The 23,644-nt window shown below is 42.9% G+C and overlaps 1 protein-coding gene across 11 annotated transcripts in view; it reads left to right on the top strand.

The window, feature by feature from the left end:
• The window catches only part of AFF3 (ALF transcription elongation factor 3), a 579,079-nt gene that overhangs the window by 541,600 nt on the left and 13,835 nt on the right, over positions 1 to 23,644 (top strand). For all 11 annotated transcript variants that reach the window (XM_063649229.1, XM_063649227.1, XM_063649228.1 and 8 more), the window contains 5 exons: positions 2,026 to 2,150; positions 11,515 to 11,578; positions 14,838 to 14,974; positions 20,059 to 20,130; positions 21,486 to 21,579. In XM_063649229.1, coding sequence (XP_063505299.1) covers positions 2,026 to 2,150; positions 11,515 to 11,578; positions 14,838 to 14,974; positions 20,059 to 20,130; positions 21,486 to 21,579 — 492 coding nt within the window. The remainder of the gene's footprint in view (positions 1 to 2,025; positions 2,151 to 11,514; positions 11,579 to 14,837; positions 14,975 to 20,058; positions 20,131 to 21,485; positions 21,580 to 23,644) is intronic.

Raw genomic sequence — 23,644 nt, 5'->3', positions numbered from 1 at the left:
GTGGTGACAACTAAAAATGTCTCCAGGCATTGTCAACTTGCCCCCAGTTGAGAACTGCTGCTGTAAAGAGTCAGATAAATAATTTAAGCGTTTATGGGCTGCACGGTTTCCATCCCAGCTACTCAACTCTGCTGTTGTAGCAGGAAAGCAGACAGTAGATAAATACATAGGCAGGATTAGTTTCCAATAAAACTTTATTTACAAAAAGGGCCAGGGTTGACTCCCTGGCCGTAGATGGCTGACCCCTGATGCGAGATCTCTAAAAGGCAAGTCGCCATATAGTAAGAGGCAAAGAGCATTACAGGCAGAGGAAGCAGCAAGTGCAGAGGTCCCAAGAAAGAACTGGACACAAGCCCATAAATCTGGGGAACAGAGGCCACAGGCAAAGAATGGCTGAGGGGCCACTTGGCTGGGATCGCTCCTTTTACCAAGAGCAAGCAGAGGCCACTGGAGGAGTTTAAGAACAATTTTAAAATGTTGACATCTGAGCTTCCTGGCCTTCTATGACGGTAGACTCTAACCCTTACAGTGCTACATGTAAAAGCAGTCCATATTTAAAGAAGCATTTGTATACACTCAATTTAATTACTTCAGAGAAACCATTTGCATTTCCTAACCACCAACATTGTTTTATGATCCATGTGTTTAGCACACAATAGGTGCCATGTAAATGTTTGTACCCCAAGTAATGTGACTTTTAAAACTTCTCCACAGACTAATGTGTTCCATATATATATATACATATATATTTGAGATGGAGTTTTGTTCTTGTTGTCCAGGCTGGAGTGCAATGGTGCAGTCTTGGCTCACTGCAACCTCCACCTCCCAGGTTAAAACGATTCTCCTGCCTCAGCCTCCCAAGTAGCTGGGATTACAGGCACCTGCCACCATGCCTGGCTAAATTTTGTATTTTTAGTAGAGACAGGGTTTTGCCATGTTGGCCAGGCTGGTCTTGAACTCCTGACCTCAGGTGATCTGCCTGCCTTGGCCTCCCAAAGTGCTGGGATTACAGGTGTGAGCCACCATGCCTGGCCTAGAATTTATTTATTTTTTTTTTATTTTATTTATTTTTTTATTTTTTTTTTGAGACGGAGTCTCACTCTTGTTGCCCAGGCTGGAGTGCAATGGCATGGTCTCGACTCACCGCAACCTCTGCCTCCCGAGTTCAAGTGATTCTCCCGTCTCAGCCTCCCGAGTAGCTGGGATTACAGGCATGTGCCACCACGTCTGGCTAATTTTGTATTTTTAGTAGAGATGAAGTTTCACCATGTTGGTCAGTCTGGTCTCGAACTCCCGACCTCAGGTGATCCGCCTGCCTCGGCCTCCCAAAGTGCTGGGATTACAGGTGTGAGCTACCGTGCCCGGCCGAATTTATTTTTTAAGTAATTCCTAGTGATTCCTGTTGACTCCTTCTGGTCTTCACAGGCAGCCCAACGAGAACCAGCAAACCTGTGAGATGAATGACTGGTTGACTGTTGAGATGAGTGAATGGTTCTGAAAGCGTGGTTCCAGGATCGCGGGTGATTACAGCATCCGCCTCACTGGGAACTAGATGGAAAGGCAGATTCTAGGTCCCCACCCCAGCCCTGCTGAATCCCAGACTCTCAGGGTGGGGCCCGGCAATCTGTGTTTTCACCAGCCCCCTGGAGGATGCTGATGAAAACTGAACTGGCCAGTCTTCAGTCTAGTAGGCTGGGAAAAGTAGGCGTCTAAACCCTAACCCCTGGCATCCACCACAGTCGGCAAGTTGCTGAACCCAAGCCTGTTTCTGGATCTGTGAGAGTGGGTGTCGTGACTTCCCTTTTGATAGTGTCATGAGAATGACAGTTGAGAATACAGGTAGAAGCCCTCGGCAGATACCTAGAATGCATGTATTTCTTTATTGAGACAAAATCCCATCAGTTCTAATACAGCGCACAAAGATGTTCTGTAGAGCCAAAGATATTCTATGTATGTATGATGTGATGGGCTGCTCGCTTCACCAGGTGGCCAATTTCTCAAAGACATGTGTTGTTTGTTGTTTAGAAAGCAGCTCACAACAATTCCGAAAACATTCCCCTCCACAAGTCACGACCGCAGACGGAGCCGTGGTCTCCAGGCTCCAACGGCCACAGGGACTGCAAGAGGCAGAAACTTGTCTTCGATGATATGTAAGTTCAGACTCTTTTAAATGTGGTGAGGGGCAAGACAGAACAGAAGCTGCTCGGGTGGAAGGGGCGTGGGCACCTTGGTGTGGCCACCTTCAGCTACAGTGCGGCCTTTTTTTCCCCTGGGACTTGGTCATTTAAATGTCCCCCTTGAATGGAATTGGAGCCTTAATTTTGAGGGCACGCTTGAGTCCTGGTGGGGTTTTTGGGTAGACAGAATAATCAGTGCCAATGGGGTTGGATCCAGGACATCAAAAAACAAAGGCAAATAGCATTAATGAGTCTTATACTTCTAAGCGCTTGTACTTGGGCTGTTGGCAGTTTTATGCTACTAGAAAGAGAAGCATTGTTGTTTTTGTAAATTATAATAGTCAATGAATAATAGTGATTTACTCCTGAAAGCTTTTTTCCTCCAACTGCTATATTCTTTATAATAGTATAAATGATTCTTATATAGGGAAAAAAATGCCATCATCCTTCACCCAATTCTAGCACTTTCAGTTTCACCCAAGTATAACTTCCATTCCCAGCATCATTTTAAAAGGAGGAAAAACAAGAAGAGAAGATGAATAAAAACAACATCCTGGAATGCTCTCAAGAGGCTGAAAATGACAAATGAGAAATGATAAAATGATGCTGAAAATTATTTCGGCTCATAGGGAAAATGTATGTGTCAAGGACAAGCCTGGAAGGCAGAAGATACTCAGTTTGAATCCTGTTTTCAGCTTTAGCAGTCCTACGGGCGTCAAATACCTGGCCGGGTGAGGCAGGAAAAATTCAGCCCTGGGGTGGAGCAGCAGCAGAAATAGGCGCTCCTGCCCTGCCCTCTGAGGGCTTCCAGTCCAGCTGAGGAGCAGACTACAAACCACTAACCCCACTGGACGTTGGAAAATAAAATGGCTCTACATGTCCGAGAGTCCCAGTGACAAATGCCACAGCTCCCTCAGCAGGGCCCTCCTAGGATCCATTAAATGCTGTCTCCTAAGGGGTGTCACGTGGAGCACAGAAAGCACCATGCAGGGGTGGCTACTCCAGCCTCATCATCCTTCCCGCTCCTCCATTCCCTAACTGCCACCCGGAGTCTCGGCATGATCTGTTTATTCACCTCTGTACACTTCCCTGGGAAATTTAAAATACTAAGTTGTAGTCTTCAAGTACCACATGGACTCCCGTAAGCTAATTAGAGCACAGGGTTTTGGGGGCGAAAGCCAAATCCACATTTGTTGTTTGTTTTGTTAAATGAGCACATTCCAAGGTAACTGGGTTTAGGGAAGCTTGAGGGCAGCCCAGGAGGGCGTGTCTGTTTCTACTCTTCCTGCGGTGGCAGCTGCGTCCCACCCCACGCACACTCCTGGCCCTCACCACCCCCCTTCCTCTCACTGTCTGCATCACCTTTGCCAGGCAGTCGGGAGGCAGGTGGTGATTAATCCCCAGGGAGGGTACGGAGTGGGAGTATAGTCAGGTGGCCAACTACATTTATAATTAGGGTTCAGTGATATAAATTTTTCATGTGAACTTCAGCCATTTGTAAAAAGAAGAGATTAGAATTGTATATAAGGATAACATAGAAATTTGCATTTGGAAGTCATAACCCAACAACATGATCAAACAGAGGGAGCATTAGACCCTGAGGTACTCACACCACCGCATACTTGCAGTGAGTGGTTTTGAGAGCATGGTATATACACACAAAATACAAACACATATGTCATATTAAAATGCAAGGAATTTCCCAGTGTATGAACCAGAAAGCTAGGTCAGAAACAGCAACAACTAAATGATTGTACTTTGATCTACAGGTACTTGGACTTTTTTTTTTTTTTTTTTTTTTTTTGAGACAGGGTCTTGCCCTGTCACCCAGGCTAGAGTGCAGTGGTATGAACATGGCTCAGTGCAGCCTCAAACTCCTGGGCTTACGCTATCTTCCTGCCTCAGCCTCCTGAGTAGCTGGGTCTACAGGTGCATGCCACCACACCCAGTTAATTTTTTTTTTTTTTTTTTTTTTTTGTAGAAAAAGTGTCTCACAGCTGAGTGCGGTGGCTCACACCTGTAATCCCAGCACTTTGGGAGACTGGGGCAGGTGAATTACTAGGTCAGGAGTTCAAGACCAGCCTGGCCAAGATGGTGAAATCTTGTCTCTACTAAAAATACAACAATTAGCCAGGCGTGGTGGCAGGTGCCTGTAATCCCAGCTACTCCGGAGGCTGAGGCAGAGAATTTGCTTGAACCTGCGAGGTGGAGATTGCAGTAAGCTGAGGTCGTGCTACCACACTCCAGCCTAGGGAACAGTGAGACTCTGTCTCAAAAAAAAAAAAAAAATAGTGTCTCACTATGTTGTCCAGGCTGGTCTCGAACTCCTGGCCTCAAACAACCCTCCCACCCCAGCCTCCCAAAGTGCAGGATTATAGGCGTGAGCCACCATGGCTGGCAGCCCTTGGACTTTTTATAACAGGAAATGTTTCTCAATCTGCTATGGTTGAAACTAATATAATTTTGTCACTATCGGTGTCAACAAAGAGGCTGTTATCATTTGTTCTTCCCATTAGCAATATGTATAATTTTCCTGGCTGACAGCTACAATGAAACTGTTTCTCCTTTTATGGATATAGATATAATAGAATAAAAAAAACTGTTACATATCCATCATATGGAGAGATAGATGTCGCATTCCAATTGCCATGTGTCCCGACTGAAATCCATAACAGTAAAATAAACATGCAACTGAAACAGCCACTCAACCATCGAACTAAGAAAGTTGTGGAAAGATTCTTCAAGCTTGAAAAGCAAAAATAGGCCAGGCGCGGTGGCTCATGCCTGTAATCCCAGCACTTGGAGGGGGCTAAGGTGGGTGGATCACCTGAGGTCAGGAGTTTGAGACGAGCCTGGCCAACAGGGTGAAACCCCATCTCTACTAAAAATACAAAAAAAAAAAAAAAATTAGCCAGGCACCTGTAATCCCAGCTACTCAGGAGGCTGAGGCAGGAGAATCACTTGAACCCAGGAAGCGGAGGTTGCAGTGAGCCGAGATCATGCCATTGCACTCCAATCTGGGCAACAAGAGTGAAACTCCATCTCAAAGAAAAAAAAAGCAAAAATAGGCATCGTCTCTTCCTTTAAGCGGTAAAAATAAGCAACCTTCAAGAGATCACTGGGCTAGAATGTCACCTAAAATTGTGCAAAACGTCTCTCAGGTTCCTTTTGGTACATATGGAGCACTTACTAAGTGCCAAGTACAGGCACAAGAGCTGAAGTATAATGATTAATTAATTCTCAGTTCTTCAGGGGAGAGAGAAGCACATGATGACCTCTCCAGGAAGGTTTCCTAGGATTAGACCTCAGCCCTGTCACCTTCCTTGACTTCTCTTCACCGGGGGTGAAGAGTGAACTTTAGCCATTTGTAAAAACAAGCAGTGAAATGACCAAAGAGAGGCCACCAGTGGAAGAAAAGAAAAGACTGGATAATTAGCCCTGGAGTGATTTCGAGTTGATGGAAATCCAGTTACAGTGATCCAAAAAGTAACAGATGCCACACTGTCATTTAATTTTTAAAGCTGCATCATGCAGCTTTTTTAAGAAAAGTAAACTCATCTCTTTGTATTATAAATACTTGTTAATGGTTGAATAAACATGGGATTCAGACAACAGCTGAAGCCAGTAGGCTCTCAATAACAAGTGTTGAATGAACCCAGCTGAATTATAAATTACATTTCCAGGGAAGAGTGCCTGCAGTTTTTTTTTCTATGACTATAAGGAATCTACACGCAGGTGAATGTAAATTCATGGGTTTCCAAGCCCCTTTTCCTAGGTTACTTACCAAAAAATTAGACGGGCGTGGTAGCATGCGCCTGTAATCCCTATAATGCCTGTAGCAGACACCAGTTAGTTCCTTTGGGATACAGACAGAACTGAGCAGAATAACATTTATTTTTAAAAATGTGATCCAGGTCAGCCTGTCCTTTGTATGTTGTGGGCTCATATTGGTGGCAGTGTGACCTCACCTCCTCTCCTGACATTTAGCAAATGCACAACATTCACTACTTGACAGCCACAGTATTAGGGTGACACTAGTGTGATTATCAAACTTTTGTTTAAAAAACAGATCTGTAAGAATTTATGTCAATGAATGACAGCACTTGATTCAACTTGAGGCCTAGAAACTGATCTTATTAGTGCAAAGCCATGAGCTGTAAGTTACTTGGTGTCATAATTAGTGACAGGGGAATTCTTGGCTGGGGAAAACTGAGAGAGAACAACTGTGTCATGAAGGCCTCAGTACAGAAGTCCTGGACAGAGCTAAGTGGTGGTGAGATGCTTGGCTGGAAAACCACCTCCTCCATCCTGCCCGCCGTTCTGCTGTGCTAGGGAGCCAGAGAACCCCAGGTGCCAGGGCTGCCTGCCGCTCCCTGGAGGAAGTGCTGGCTGCTGCCTGTATGTCACATGGAAAAGTCAGTCACAATCAGCACATTCAGCCAAACCACCAAACTTCCCTTCTGTCCCCATGGTGCCCATAACAGGAGCCCGGCTACCTGAACCTCCCGACAGTGAGGAAAGACTGACTATGGACGCCAGGCGCTGACGGCCATGGCATGTGAAATGTGGCCGGGAGGAAGGAAGAGGGACTTGACATTTGTAATGTACTTAGCACAGCAGTCTCAGAGCTAAAGGATTTTAATTTTATAGAGGATGGGAAGACTCCCATATTATAAAAGGTTGAATCCCTAGCAGCATGATTTAGTCAAAGGACACCAATTAAGATCCTTGAGTAGGCGAAATTGCAGCTGGGAAGGCGCTCCCCCACCAGGGGCTTGCAGTGGGCATGCTCTCTTGAGGGTCTCCTCTCTCCTAGTCCTTTCAAAGCAGGATCCTACCTTTTTGTTTTCCTGATTAATCATTAAGCCTTTATTGGTCTTCATATGGAGTTTCTCCCATTATGAAATCCCTGTCTCAAGGCCAGGAGCTTCTTTTGTTCTAACCAAAACAGAGTGAGAGAGTAAGAGTGAGTGAGAGAGAGAGAAAGAAATGAAGTAGGATTTGCAAAGGGGTGGGGGGTGGGGTGCGGAGACAAGGACATTCAGATCTCCTGGATTGAAATCTCAGCTGTCCAATCATCTTTAGGGTTTTGTAAGATTATTTTAAATGTCACACTCAGAGAAAAACAACCATCAGATTGATAATTTCCCATTTCAACAGAAAGTTACTTTTGATTCAACACCCAAACCTGCCCCACTTAGCCTGAGTGTCCTGCAGAGCAAACCCTGCCTTCTGTGGCCGGCTGAGAGGGAAGCAGTCCTGTGGCTTGAAGAAACAGTGAATGACTGCTTGTGCCTGGGAGAAGCCCGATCCCAGGGACTCTGAGCCCCCGCCAACATCAAAGTTGTGGAAATAAAAGCTGTGTTTGAATCCTTGCTAAGCAAATGCAATCTACCTGCATCTGTGAGGAAGTGCCTGTAAAGCCCGTGCCAGCATCCTGGAGTGGCTGACTCTGAAGTGCCCTCATCCATAGTCATCACTGACTCTGTGTATTAAAAATAATTACTTAACTTCTTATGCATTCTCCTCAAAGCTTGGGACATATTAACACCTCTGGGGCTTATCAGATGACAAGCTGACATATCGGATAGCAGATGATGAATTCATTTGGTATGCAGTTGCCTATTTGTCTGATTTGGATTTCAGCTTCCCTAAGAAAATCATCCAATTTCTGCCGCGCCGAGGAACTTGTTGTTCAAACACATTGAGCTCTCATCCCTGCCAGTTTTCACAAAACAGGCTGGCTCTACCGAGGGCGGCATTTCACAGAGGTAGGAATTACAGAAAAGAGTCTGCCAGGCTCTCCGTGGGAGACCATTCAACTCTATCCCGGCCACAAAGGAGAACAAAAAGCAAGGTTGCTTTAATATTCCCGTGCCAGAAGAAATATGGGGGTAGCTCAAAACCCTGATGCTGCTGAGAACCAAGGCTGTGTGTTTCTAGGTGGGGGTGGTGGGAGGGGGAAGAGAAGAAAAGAAAACATTCTATTTGGATCAAGTGCTCAGAATGCTTTTGTTGGAGAGAGCTCTCATAATGAAGATGCATGCGGCTAAGCTCTGGCTTTCAGATCACTCAAGCCCCGTTTCTGAAGAGCCCAAGATTCACAGTTAGTTCCATTTATGGTGTTTAATTAAACTTTTATTAGGTTTGCTCATGTGTCATCATAAAATACCATCACTGTGGAAAACAATGGGAAGAATTTTATTACACAAATGAAAAACAAAAACTAGGTTTTCCATGTTAAAAAAAAATAGAACATTAGATGGAAAATCTATTTGAACACTCAGATAAGATCTCATTTTAGTACCTTTGCTGTATTATATTCTATAACTGTCACAATGGTGACAGCAATTTTACTTTTCCTACTGACTTGTGTATTGCTGTCAGAAGGGATGCCTTTGTGATTCGTGGCAAGGCTGGACACTGGGTGACATCCCATTGGTCCCGCTGGCTTTATAATGATCTGCTCTGGAAGTACAGCACTAGAAATCACCCGAAAGGAGAAAATGGGCCAATCATCAGGCAATCTTCAGTGACTCATTATAGTGAGCCCTCCATTCTATGCAAAGATGAGAGTTCTAACAAATGTGTTCATAAGTGGCCTCCAGATGGTACCTATGCTATTAGCATCTCAGGTTACTGCTCTGATTATAGCTGCTCTGATACGGTCAGAAAATTAGGTGTGTTACTTACCCACATGCGCTATGGTGAGAGTCTGTGACTCAGCCTCCATATCAGGATTTAAAAATATGCCCCTATGCTACAGATGAAAACAGTATTGATTAAGGAGCTTGTATTAGGAATTGTGAGCCACTGCCATCCATAAGGTTAACTTAGAAGGCTAGTGGAAACTAAGATGCCATAGCTTATTACCAAGATAATCCTTTAATGAAATGCATTTGAAGTAGTGATCTGTTAGTGACAAAACAGGGCAAGAAAAAAAAAATGACCTAACTTATATACTAGAGTATAGAACAGATAATGATGTGGAGAATTTCAAGTTGCCATGGAGACACTCTCTGGCTCATTGGATGCGATGCTGCACCCCATCGGAAGGCACCACTCTTTTCTAAGCTCAAAATGAATTCAGTGCCATTCATTCAAGGGAGACCTGCTTACCTTCTACCGTGTGCCAAAAACTACAGGGTGGGGAAGATCAAAGAAGTCTACAGCATGGTCCTTACTAAAAACGTACCAGCGACCAAGTTGCACACATGCCCAGTACAGCTCAGAAGATAATGAAATACCAAGTGTAGTAAACAAGAAGTGCTGTGTGAGCTCAGGAAGGACAGAGGTGAACATGGACCAAGGTTACTCGGAACGCCTTACGGCAGGAGAAATTGAGGGGCAGGCAGCATTCGGCTCCTAGAAGGCACTCAGTGAATGAAGAGAGGAGAGTGTTCCAGGTGGGAGAAGTGATGAGCAGAGCTCCTCGGACCAGGATGCCACGTTATCAAGACAATGAGGAGCCACCTCTGACTTTGGTCAAGGGCCTTCGTGAATAAGCAATATGGTTAAGTGGGTTAGGCAAGATTATTGGGAATCTGAACTGAGATTTGATCTCATAGACCCTGGAGATTGATTTTAGGTCTGTGAGCAGGATGGTGATGTGATGAAAGCCATGTAATCCCAGCACTTTGGGAGGCCAAGGCAGGTGGATCACTTCACCTCAGGAGTTCAAGACCAGCCTTTGCAACATGGCGAAACCCCGTCTCCACTAAAAATACAAAAAGTTAGCCAGGCATAGTGGCACACGCCTGTGGTCCCAGCTACCTGGGAGGCTGTAGTGGGAGGGTCGCTTAATCCCAGGTGGTTGATGCTGCAGTATGAGTGGTTGTACCACTGCCCTCCAGCCTAGGCGACAGAGTGAGAACCTTTCTCAAAAACAACAACAAAAATAACATCAATTACCAGAGTTGGAACCAAAGACCAGACAATATGTAGACATTCTGACAATATGTGTCAATATGTGGACAAAGAAGGAAAACTCACCAAGGCAACAACAAAGCCATTTGTATGGAGAAAGCATGGGCACCCAGGAGGTGCAAGAGAGAAAATGGAGTGGCAGGAGCAGGGCCTTCCTAGGAAGGAGACCTCAGGCCTCACCCTCAGTGAAAGACCCACCACAATGAATGGACGGCTCCAGCCCTCGGTGGGGGGCATGGGGATGGGGTGAGGAGCAATTTTGACCCCAAAACTATGCTGTGATTCTGGTTTGTTTGATTAAAATGCAATGTCATGGTCACAGAAAAGCATTGTCACACATTGCTTTTCTAAGCGTTTTGACCTCTTTGGATACATGAACGCTCTGACTACTTAATATTACAATAAGGTAAAAGACCCATTAGGATCTGAAATAAGGCAGTTCAAAATAAGCATGTAATCATTGGCTAAACAGTCCATGATTAATATCACTACTTCCATCGAATCTCCCATTCAGAGAGTCCTGGCTTATATTTGATATTCATGAATAGGTCAAATTTATTGATTATATAAAGTTTATGCTGCTGGTGCCTAAAAATGTCATTTTTTTAATCTATCGGGCTAAACACTTAAAGGTACTGTCTAATGAGTACCTTAGTGTAACTGGGCCTCATTACACACACTCAAATCGGTCTCTGGATGAGTTACCTTCATCTCCCGGCAGAGTCACCGCTGGCCAGGGTTATTGCTTTAATAATCCACATGTCTGCTGTTAATGTTTACCAGCTAGCTAATCAGAACTCTAGAGAATACATGGCATGTTTGCATTGTTACAAGGTAGACATCATTTTACAATTAACTTCATTACAACTGGAATGTAATCATCCAACATTACCTCTTTTTATTTTTCACTGTGAGGCTTTAAGATAATTCAATATGTATACATAAAACTCTAGGTACTAGATATGCATATAAATGACACTTATTTTCATAAGGATACATAAATATACTCACCCATATATAGCCATACAATTATTATGAGGTATATTTACAATCTTTACATTAAAAGGGGATTGTTTTATGTAAATATTGCATAAAATAAGATTTCTCGCTTTTTTTTTAACCATACAGTAAAAAATATATTCACAAATCAGGCATTAGGGGGCCATGTTAAAGCCACTGTAAATAGAGACTACTGGCGTATGTTGAGTGTGTTTCAAATTGCTAACTTAAGAGAAAATTTATTGTGGTATTTAACATATAGGCAGTAATTTGGAAAGGCAAAAAACACACTTAATTCCGCATTAGGCAGAGTTTTTAAATTGTGCCTTAAGTTTGAGTGAAAGGAAGGAATATTTTAAAAAGACGTTGCACTTAAACCATAATGACGTTTAATATCATTCTCTTCTTGTAGGCCTCGCAGTGCCGATTATTTTATGCAAGAAGCTAAACGAATGAAGCATAAAGCAGATGCAATGGTGAGACCCTTTTCTTTACAGATACGTTCTTCCAAATTATGTGTGTACTGCAGCTTCATCACTGAGACAATACAGCTAGGGTAATTATAAAATCTATTACAAGGATGGCTGGGTCTGTTAAATGGAGAAATGTTTATATAATCAAGTGTTCATAGCCCAATAAATTATGACTTCAGCCAATAATGCCTGACTGGGAAAAAGCCCTAGATAAATGAATATTTTTCAATTTAGTCCTAAGGTTTGAATAGTAACTAGAGCCAGTGGAGACAGTGGGCAGTAGTATTTTTTTTTTTTCCTTTAAAAAGTAAAATCTAGATTTGCATTTTTCTCTTGTTAGCCTGACAAACACTTGGCTTGGTCCCAGGATCAAATCTCTTTTCAAAAACACTTGTGTTCTTCACATGGATCTGCCAAAATGAATGCTTTCTCTGAAACTGTACAACACAGAAACTATTATCTGCACATAAGACTCTAAAGTCACCGTGATTTGATGTTTTCAAAGAATAACTTTTCTTGCTTGGATAATCTCCTGTTTTGGAAAGCTTGAAGCTCTCAGGCAAGAGATGGAAAACTTTGTTTGCTTTTCTAAAAGAGATCATATGGTTGTTCCATCTTAAATGAATGAAGTCCAAAGGGATGGCTTCCCACCTAGTAATTTCAGTTTTAGTCTCCTCCAGTGTTCATAACTGAGATTGAGGCAGGGTGCTGTAAATGAAGAAGGCATTTCCGGTGACCTTCAGAATACTGAAGATGTTTAAACAGTAACAGTACCCCTCTTCCAATGCTACCAGTGTCACTTATTAAACACTTATTTACGTGAAGACCACTGCCTAGGTACACTGGGATACAGGAGGAATAACCCCTACGTATCAGAAAATAGAGAAGGGCAGTGGAAGGTACAGCTCTTGTCCACACGATCTGAGTCTGATGGACAGTTCTGGTCATCTGGAGAAGCTGATGCATGGCCACTGTTGGAGAAGAGCATCAGATTTTTGAGAAAGATATTTTCTGCCTGAATCCAGCATCTAAAGTTTACAGCATTATTCATTCATTGTCGTCTTGCCCAACCCTATCTTTCCTGTTGATGATTTCCCAAGAGGAGACACTCTGCTCCAGTCAAGCTGGTCCCCTACTGACCTCTAAGCACACCTTGCTCCTGCCAGCCAGCAGGCCTTTGCGCCTGCAGAGATTCACTCTCACACACTCTCACGGGCACGCTCACACCCTCAGCATCCTCCCCAAATCTAGCCAAACCCTACCATTCCTTCCCGGCATCATATTCGGTCTCCTCCCTGTGACCTTCCCAGCCTCTCCGCAGCCCCATCACTAGCTCACTTTCCTCCATCTCGTTTGCACTGAATGCCTCATTTTGTATTTTCTTGGGTAATCACAGACCGCTTTGCACTTTGAACTATCTTGTAGGTGTACATTTTCTCTCTCCAAGTCTATTATATGTTCCTGGAAAGAGCTTTTGCTTGTGGAGTGCACATACCACAGAATTGGGTGCTTTAGGAAATATTAATACTCAATGAAATGACTTCATCTGAAAGTGTTATCAAGAAATATTGCATTATAGGCCAGGCACGGTGGCTCGCACCTGTAATCCCAGCACTTTGGGATGCTAAGGCAGGCAGATCATTTGAGGTCAGGAGTTCGAGACCAGCCTGGCCAACATGGTGAAACCCCGTTGCTACTAAAAATACAAAAAAAAAAAAAAAATGAGCCAGGTGTGGTGGTGCACACCTGTAATCCCAGCTACTTGGGAGGCTGAGGTAGAAGACTTGCTTGAACCCAGGAGGCAGAAATTGCAATGAGCCAAGATCACGCCACTACACTCCAGCCTGGGTGACAGAGTGAGACCCTGTCTCCAAAAAAAAAAAAGAAAAAAGAAATGTTGCATTATAGCCTGCACTACCTTTATAAGCAGTTTAAAATTTTGACTTGCTAATGAGAGGAAGTTTTGCTCTGCATTTCTGTTTTTGAAGCTATCATTACTAATGAAGTTTTTTTTGTATTTTTAGTGGCAAGACTTGGAATAGTATTTGAGTATTATGTCATTCTGTTTTAATTGATGAATGAATCATTTGAAAATTGGGGAGATTCTGCAATCCAGAGTTAGAATATGTAATTACCTACAAAGAGTAGTAAGGTATGGAACCAGGAACTTGATGCATAAGTTTAGATTTATGAGATCTTGAGAATATAAAGCTGATTTGTGGCTGCCCTCGCTGATGTGGGGAAAGAATAACACAAATTTCGACAGCTACAGATAATCCCATAGAAACGTGTTTTGTTTTGCTTTTAGAGACAGCGTCTTGCTCTGTTGTCCAGGCTGGAGCACAGTGGGGTGATCATAGCTCACTGCAACCTCAAACTTCCAGGCTCAAGTGATCCTCCTGCCTCACCTTCCCAAAACACTGGGATTACAGGCATGAGCCACCATGCCCATCCAAAAATCATTTTTATTAATAATTTTCAACTTTTTGTCCCATTTTAGCAAAGCTGAAATAGCTCCTTGAGGGTTATCTCCTCTCCTTTCCCCTACTCACTCTCACTCTTAAGTGAGGTTCTAAATATTAACAACAACAAAAAAAAAAAACAATTGAGGCCAGGTGTGGCGGCTTATGCCTGTAATTCCAGCTACTTGGGAGGCTGAGGCAGGAGAATCACTTGAACCTAGGAGGCAGAGGTTGCAATGAGCCCAGATTGCACCACTGCACTCCAATCTGGGCTACAGAGGGAGACTCCATCTCAAAAATAAAAAAAAATTGAGAAGAGGAAGGCATGGAGATATAAGTGCCACAAATAATGTAAAAGATAATAACCAAGGCCTGGAACCATCCAAGTTGGGGATGTACCAAAAGAAGTATGAAAACTCTTATATGGGACCAGACCTACCAACTTTGATGCATATTTAGCATAGCATGGAGAAACAAGGAATGAAGTCGCCAAACCATTAGGGGTTAGAAAGAGGGAAACAGAAATCAGAGCAGCCATGCAGTTCTGAGCTCTGTTGATTGACAGCTGTCACATAGGTTTGATACAATTCTGTATGTAACTGTTTGCTCACTTGCTCCAAGCCAGTAGCAGTTTGAGAAAATAACTAGAAAAAGAAGTATTCTATTTCTTCTCTCAGCTTCATTCACAGGATTTTAGAAGGCAGAGTTGGGTTTCTCAAATAAAGTGTATAAACTACATGACAATGCCATTTAAAAAAAACTATTGTTTAGGAAGACACTGTATTAACTCTATTGATCAGGTGGAAAAGTTTGGAAAGGCTTTGAACTATGCTGAAGCAGCATTGTCGTTTATCGAGTGTGGAAATGCAATGGAACAAGGCCCCATGGAATCCAAATCTCCTTATACGATGTATTCAGAAACAGTAGAGCTCATCAGGTAAGCACTGTGTTTTCTTGCTGGATGAGGGGAGGAGGTGAGGAGTGTGTGGAAGCACTATGGATACAGAGAAAAGAATGTCAGCCTGCACCATCCCCCACCAGGAACCAGTGTTCTTCCCCCCAAAATAAGAGGGTAAGGTTGTGCAAGGTGCCTTGGCACACCCTGCCCCCTCTGTCCTCCATGAGCAAGGGGGGCAGCTGCTATAGCCCCCAATTGCCGAGGGAGGAGGCTGAGTCTGAGTGGGCTATGACGTGCCTGCTCCTTTCAGCTAGGAAGTGGCAGATTTTGAGCCTATGTCAGCCCTAGACTGCTTTAAAAAAAAAAAAAATCTGGTTCAGGTTAGTATCATCTAAATCTTACCTCCATCAGTAAATACTTCTGGAGTATTTAATGAAAGAACATTCAGGGGGATTTTATGAAAGGAGAAGCCATCTTATACTGTCTGGTCTAAAAACTGGACATGGGCACCATCCCCCAACCTGGGTTAAGACCTGTGAGCAGACGTGTCAAGGCATTCGATGGGAAACGTTTGTCCTCCATGATGGAGACCTGGAAAGGCACCTCCGTCACATCTCTGTAATCAACAGTTAAGGGAATTTCATCCATTAGCCCTACTGAGAACCTTCATAGTATGGTTTATGTTTTCAGCCAGTTTAACTGCTTGACATAATGTCTAATATCCATAATGAGAAATAATTCTTCCTAAAACTAACTTTTAAAGGTTTTTCTGATTCTGGGGTTCTGTGCAATCGAAGCTTAGACATTTTCCACCATGTCCCAACATTCTGCATGGAAGATTTCTAATCATCTTAGGATGTGATCTTTTTGGTCTACATTGGCCCAAAGATGCTACTTGGTGTTTTACACACCACTCTCCCTCAGTAAATAGTTTCTAGCCTTTGAAACTGTCATGCTGACATCAGAGAACACATCACCTCCATAAAGCAGTTTTCAAGAATGTTTTAAAGTCAACACTGCCCATTTTTCTTAATAAAGTATTTCTACTAAATCAATATATTGGCGAATCCTTTATACTGTCTTTTTATATGGCACATTACTTTCAGCAGTGATGAAATGAAAGCAGCAAGTAAAAAGACTGGTAAAAATTACTCTAAGAGATCCTAGATCCATACATTCCTTCCTCAGAACAAGGTCCAGCCTCAGATGTTTATAGGCAGGTGGGGAGGAAAGTGGGAGAAGCTGGACAGGGACAAAGCTGGAAGATGCCCTAAAGTCTGAGTACCTTGAGCACAGGGAGTTTTTTGGGTTTTGTCTGATTTGCTCATTGGGGAATCCTCGGCCCCTAGAATATTTTCTGGCACATAGTATGTGCTTAATAAACAATTGAGGAATCAATGAATAAGGAAGCCATAGGGCCTGCTGTGAACTGGAGCATCATGACCTGCTTAAAAGCATTCACACTTGAAAATTCAAACAAGCAAGCCCAAACAAACAAAAAACCATGCCAGCCAGATATACCATCAAAGAGAGGGTACTGGGGTACCACACCCACTGTGCCCATTGACGGAAGTAATCGTTCACAGGTAGAGAACACTGTCTGCCTTGTAGATATTTCAGAATGAATAGAATCACGCAAAATACAGAGAAAACGAAGACAAAAAGACAAATTTGGCTCTTTTTCTTTCTTTTTTCTTTTTTTTTTTTTTTTTTTTTTTTTTTTTTTTTTTTTTTTTGACTAAATTTCGCTCTTAGTGCCCAGGCTAGAGTGCAATGGCACAATCACAGCTCACCACAACCTCTGCCTCCCGGGTTCAAGTGATTCTCCTGCCTCACCTTCCCCAGTAGCTGGGATTACAGGCATGCACCACCACATCCAGCTAATTTTGTATTTTTAGTAGAGATGGGGTTTCTCCATGTTGGTCAGGATGGTCTTGAACTCCTGACCTCAGGTGATCCGCCCGCCTCGGCCTCCCAAGATGCTGAGATTACAAGCGTGAGCCACCACACCGGGCCGGCTCTTTTTTCAAGCTACATTAGAAAACAGTATTAATTGACCAGGTGTGGTGGCTCACGCCTGTAATCCCAGCACTTTGGGAGGCCAAGGCGGGCAGATCATAAGGTCAGGAGATTGAGACCATCCTAGCTAACAGTGAAACCCCGTCTCTACTAAAAATACAAAAAATTAGCCAAGCGTGGTGGTGGGCACCTGTAGTTCCAGCTACTCGGGAGGCTGAGGCAGGAGAATGGCATGAACCCGGGAGGTGGAGCTTGCAGTGAGCCGAGATCGCACCACTGCACTCCAGCCTGGGCAACAGAGCGAGACACCGTCTCAAAAAAAGAAAAAAAAGAAAAGAAAACAGCATTAATTACATCCGCACATTGCCCACCCTGCCTGACCCTCCTCTCCCCTACTGAGACACTGAAGGGCCTGGAGCGCTGGCAAGGGGTTCTCACCACCAAGGTGACCTAGCCCAGGATGTACACTTTGTCCCTACAGGCAGGAGAATTCCTTTCTCCACCAGGGAACTCCAGATGGCCAAATGGGCGTGAGTCAGTGGAGCACTGCCACCACACGAGCTCAGCCTGGTGACCCTCTCCTCCCACCCTCCAACTCTCTGCAGGCAGCACCATCAGGGACGAGCTGAAGCCCCAGTGGCACCAGATCAACCACGCAGACTAAAATAGTATCAGAAAGGCTCTGAAAATTAAATCATAATTGGAACCACAGCCCCCAAGGTAGGCTAGGGCCTTCCTGCTAGACCTAAACAGAGTGGCTGGATTTAAAATAGGACTCAGAGTCTCCTAACTTAATGGTCAAAATGTCCAGGATACCCTAGGAACGAACTCTTCATACCAAGAACTAGGACAATCACCACTGGCATGAAAAAAGATGATCAGAAGACCTCATTGCAAAGATGAATCAGTTGCTGGAATTATCTGACAAGGATTTTTAGAGGAGCCATTGTAAAAATGCTTCAATAATCACAGTTATCACTCAACAAACAAAAAACAGAAAATCTTTTCAAAGAAATGGAAGTTATTTTAAAAAGAACTAAATGTAAATTGTGAAACTGTAGAATTTGATAATATGAACCCCAAAAATGGACTCAGTAGTAGAGTGGAGATGACAGGAGAGAGTCAATGAACTTGAGGACAAAAAATATAATTTACCCAATCTGAGCAGTAAAGAAGAAATAGACTGAAAAAATTAAATGAATACAGCCTCAAGCACAATAAGAAAAGATCCAACATTTGTGTCATGGAAGTCTCAGAGGAGAGGAATAGAGAGTGGGACTGAGAGAGTATTTGAAGAAATAATGGCTGAAACTTGCCAAATTTGTCAAAAGACATAAACCTACAGATTTAAGAAGCAGAGAAAAACCCAAATAAGATAAACCCAAAGAAATGCATGCAAAAACACACCATGATTACATTTCCAAAAACTAAAGGCCAAATATCATGAAAGCAGCCAGGGAGAAATGATAATTATCTGTAGGGGAGAATCAATTCGAATGACAGCAGGCTTCTCTGAAAGTATGCAGGCTGGGAGGGAGTGGCCTGACAGTTTCCAAGGGTTGAAAGAAGGTACTATCAAGCCATGAATTCTAGAGTCAGTGAAACTATTCTTCAAGAATGAAGGGAAATAAAGATATCCTCAGATTTAGGAAAAGTACAAGTATTTATCTCTAAAAGACCCACCCTTAAAGACTGGCTAAAAGAAGTTTCTCAAACAGAAAGAAAATGACAAAAGAAGGAATATGGAACCATTGGGAAAGAAGGAAGAACAGACACATAGATATATATACAATAAACTACTCTCCTTATGAGTTTATAAACCAGGTTTGAGGATTGAAACAAAAACTATACCAGCAGGCCAGGCACAGTGGCTCACATCTGTAATCACAGCACTTTGGGACGCCAAGCTGGGAGGATAGCTTGAGGCCAGGAGTTTGAAACCAGCCCAGACAACATAGTAAGACCCCACTGCTAGAAAACAAAAAAATAAAAAATAAAAAATTACACCACCATCTGATACTCAAGACAATGCTATTTTTAAGTGGAAGGTAAAGGTATCTAAATTGAAGTAAGACTTCCATACTTCCATACTATCCAAAGTGATAAAATGTTAATACCAATAAATTACATGTATATTGTAAAACCCAGAGCAACCACTGTAAAAATTATGCAAAGAGATAACACTCAAAAATGCTACAAGTCTGCATGTTGAGGAGATAGTGCGATGATAACAGTATGTTTCTTGAGCAATTTACAAGCCAGCCAGCTATCCCAAGAGCTTTACAAACACTATCTTAGTTAATTCTTACCACAATGTTATGTGATTGGCAGTATTAGTCTTATTTTATAGATAAGGAAATGGAGGCTTAAAGATGTTAATACATTTGTCTAAGCTCTTACAACTTATAAGTTGCTAAGCTGAGATCTGAACCTAGGACAATCTGATCATTACACATATTGCCTCAGCTCTCTCAAAGAGTCTACATATGTAATTTGGTATGTTACTGGGAGAAAGCAATGGCCACAGTCCCCTTGGTTCAGAAAAATAAATGGAATTAAGTGCAGTCCATAAAAGCCTCTGGTTTCTCGTAGCATCTGTCTGTAGAAGCAAATAGAGATTAAAAATGTACTCAGGACACTTATGTAGCTGTCGAAGTAAACTTACATAACAAAGAGGGGTAAATCTAAGCATTCCTCTGCATACCCAGGATGGAAATTCTTCTGGAGGTAAGCACAGAAGGATAGAACTTCACCTCCATCTGTCAGACACTCAGCCATAAATCGAAATTTGGAAAAATGGACATGTTACCATATACATGAATAGTTCTTGAACTGGTATCACTCCCAACAATCTGTAGCATTTGAACTTGTATTGTTAAAGAGCAGAAAGTAGCTGTTCTAGTCATCACAGTAATGTAACACTTGGGAAAATGGAGCAGCACCAGCTAGCTTTTGAGAAAGAATTATCAGCAAGTACTACGAAAAGCTAAGGATCAGGCAGGGAGAACTACCATCATAGAAGTTCTGTTAATAAAAAAGCTTGTTTTACTATTTCTTTGCTTTTTATGTTTTTTATTTATACCTCCTCCCCCCCTTTTTCTAAGGTATGCTATGAGACTAAAAACCCACTCAGGACCCAATGCCACACCAGAAGACAAACAACTGGCTGCATTATGGTGAGTGCCCATCTCCGCTTAGAATAGCAGCCCCAGCCTCGCATGCCGTCATTGGCAAACCAGGTGCTGAAATGCGTAGTGTTTGCCCAATGCCTTCTAACATACAAAGCCCCAGAGCAGTTCTAATGACCAGGGAAAGTCCAGACCATTTTTTGCTGCCGTACTATACATGATCTGAATTCACAGTGATTGAAAATCGACAGGCCTCCCAAAGTGCTGGGATTACAGGCGTGAGCCACCGTGCCCGGCCTAATTTTTGTATTTTTAGTAGAGATGGTGTTTCACCATGTTGGTCAGGCTGGTCTTGAACTCCTGACCTCAAGTGATCTGCCCGCCTCAGCCTCCCAGAGTGCTGGGATTACAGGCGTGAGCCATCGCGCCCGGCGCAGCCATTTACTTTGAAAATGATGCCACAGAAAAAAGGGAACGATCGGGTAACCTATAGTTCCTTTACCTGTCAGCCCTTCCTTACTCATTAGTAGGTGGAAGGCAGAGAATGTTGATAGAATACATGTCTACCAAGCAGCGAAATAAAGACAGTTGAATTAAAAAATAATAATAACAGCAACAGACACAAAAAAGGTCTCAAACTGTGACCTGTCCTGGGTTTGGTTTGCTAGGAGGAGATGTTGCCATTGTACCCAGAATGTTGGTATTCTGGATGTCAGCATCAGATCCGAGTTAGCAAATAACTGAGTGAATAGCTCCAAGGAAGAGAAGTTGAGTCTCAGAAACGCCTTTTGTGCCCCTTTCAAACTTTAAGTCCCATATTGGAATAATGCACTAAATGACAATTATATTATTATATAAGATAGAATACTGATATATAAATAAGTATACAAAATATTATAGGAAATAATAAAATGATGGCACCTATTCCCAGCATAGTGTTTTTGTTGTTTATAAAGTACATTCATGTTTGTGACTTTAGTGGAGCTGATTATAGTTCAGTAAAATCAGGTGGCAGTGCCGTCCTTTCCGCAGAGCGGGGCTCGCCCGCGAAGCAGTGAAGGCTGCGTGCTAGAGCTACCTCGCGCCTCTCGTGGAGAGACAGTGCCCTCTCGTGGTGGAAGAAGGAAGCGGCCAGCCCCTGTGACCCAACAGAGTGATTCAGCTAATGCTGTAAAATTATCTAGTGATAAATGTATTTATGGAATACCTTCTTGGAATTTTGAATTCTATTTTTGGACAAAAGGTGTTCCCTCACAGACATTATATGCACATATAGAAAGATTTCCTATATAGAAACAAGGTATAGTTATTGAGTGCCTTAGAACAACAACAAAAATGTTTAAGTCTTGTTTGCGCAGGGCGCACTCAGCCGCTTCTGGGCCTGTTTGTCTTTTCGCCTGCAGTTACCGATGCCTGGCTCTCCTGTACTGGCGGATGTTTCGACTCAAAAGGGACCACGCTGTAAAGTATTCAAAAGCACTAATCGACTATTTCAAGGTACTGTCTAGTGAATGAGCAGAATTGTTCTTTAATTTCACTTGTCTCCCTGTCAAATTTGTGAAGCACCTGGTAGAATCCATTGCTTTGGGGCTAATGCAGGTCACCTCTGGTCCCCAAGGTAACCCCATTTATGCCACATTTGTGGCTTTCAGAGCTCAGGATGGGCCTTTGAGAGTCCATCTAATGTATCTCCCTGCCTTCTTGTCCAAGTATTTTTATTTTTTTTATTTTTATTTTTTGTATTATTGGAGACAGAGTTTCATTCTTTGTTGCCCAGGCTGCAGTGCAATGGCGCGATCTTGGCTCACTGCAACCTCCGCCTCCCTGGGTTCAAGCGGTTCTCCTGCCTCAGCCTCCCGAGTAGCTGAGATTACAGGCGCATGCCATCACGCCTGGCTAATTTTGTATTTTTAGTAGAGACAGGGTTTCACCATGTTGGTCAGGCTGGCCTCAAACTCCTGACCTCAGGTGATTTGCCCGCCTCCGCCTCCCAAAGTGCTGGGAATACAGGTGTGAGCCACCACGCCCCAGCCTTGTCCAAGTATTTTTATGGCTTCAAGAGAAAGAAGATCCAGTTACTCGTTCCAGTGTCCTAGGAAATTCATCTTTATAGCTAACATAAATTCCTCGTGCTCACTTAGAGCTTCTTTTCCTTAGAAGTAACCCCTTAGAGCCATTCCCTCTTAGCTAGTCTCTAGTAGCTAATTTAATTTTTAATAGAGGCGTTATTTAAAATGGTAAGAGATGGCTTGTTAGAACTCAGAAGCAGTGGATAGCCATGTGTAGCTATAGGGATAAAATCTCAAACCATGCCACCTTTTACTTATCTCAGGGAATGAAATTATTTTCACTGGGAGAATAAATTTTTAAAAGCCTTCGCTGATGTGCTGTTGTGAGGTCGACCTTACATTAATAATTCATTTGAGATTTCTGGGCCTCTTCTCTGTTTATCTATAGAAACTGGAAATTATGCCGTCTCTATCTCCAACAGCCCTTTGTCAGATACACAACCATCATTTGAGATCTGTTCATGCCCAACCTTCTCTAGAGGTGATCTCTAATGGCCAGGCTGTGCTGGGGGTTCCTGGGGTATGTTCAGCACACTGCCTTCTAATTGTGCATGTAGAGTAGCCAGGTGCTAGGCCATGGACATCACTTTCTCAGCCCATTGACCGTCCTGTGTCATCAGGACAAGAACCAGCACTGAGCCTTCCCTTTCCTTCAGGTGCCTAAAGTCAACATCAATAGTGTTCAAAAATCCAGAACGTAGGAGCTACTACTAAAGAGAATTATTACAGTCAAGGAAAATGCTTGAATAAAGAAGGAAGCTGAATTCTGTAAGCCGCCAGGGGCTACAACAAACTTTTAAGGGGTACAAGTTCTTAATATTCTCTGCAGCCCACAAATACATACAGAATGGGTAGAAAACACGCCGGGCGTGGGGGCAGGCACCTGTAATTCTAGCTACTAGGGAGACTGAAGCACGAGAATCGCTTGAACCCGGCAGGCAGAGGTTGCAGTGAGTCGAGATGGCGCCACCGCACTCCAGCCTGGGTGACAGAGTGAGACTTTGTCTCAAAAAAAAAAAAGAAAACACAACCAGAAAATCAATCAGAGTTGCTCCTCAAGGAATTAATGTCATTTACCCTTCATCAAAAGCCATTTTTAAAATTTTTTTAATTAATCAACAACAAATTGCATGTACTTATGTATAATGTGATGTTTTGATATATTTATACATTGTGGAATGATTAAATCAAGCTAATTAACATATCCATCACCTCGCATACTTACCGTTTTTGTGATGGGAACATTTAAAATCGATTCTTTTAGAGATTTTCAAGTATACTATACATCATTATTAATTGTAGTCATCATCCCGTACAATAGATCTCCAGAACTTATTCCTGATAACTGAAACTTGGATACAAAGTTTCAAGGACTTTTTTTTTTTCTTTTCTGTCCTGTTGTCCAGGCTAGAGTACAGTCGGAGCTCACTGGTACAGTGATACAGTCAGAGCTCACTGCAGCTCTGAATTCCCGGGCTCAAGCAGTCCTCCCA

The sequence above is a fragment of the Pongo pygmaeus genome, chromosome 12 (assembly GCF_028885625.2).
Source record: "Pongo pygmaeus isolate AG05252 chromosome 12, NHGRI_mPonPyg2-v2.0_pri, whole genome shotgun sequence".
NCBI classification, from domain to species: domain Eukaryota; kingdom Metazoa; phylum Chordata; class Mammalia; order Primates; family Hominidae; genus Pongo; species Pongo pygmaeus.
Note: the sequence above shows the minus strand (reverse complement) of the source record. Positions and strands in the feature narration are given on the sequence as shown.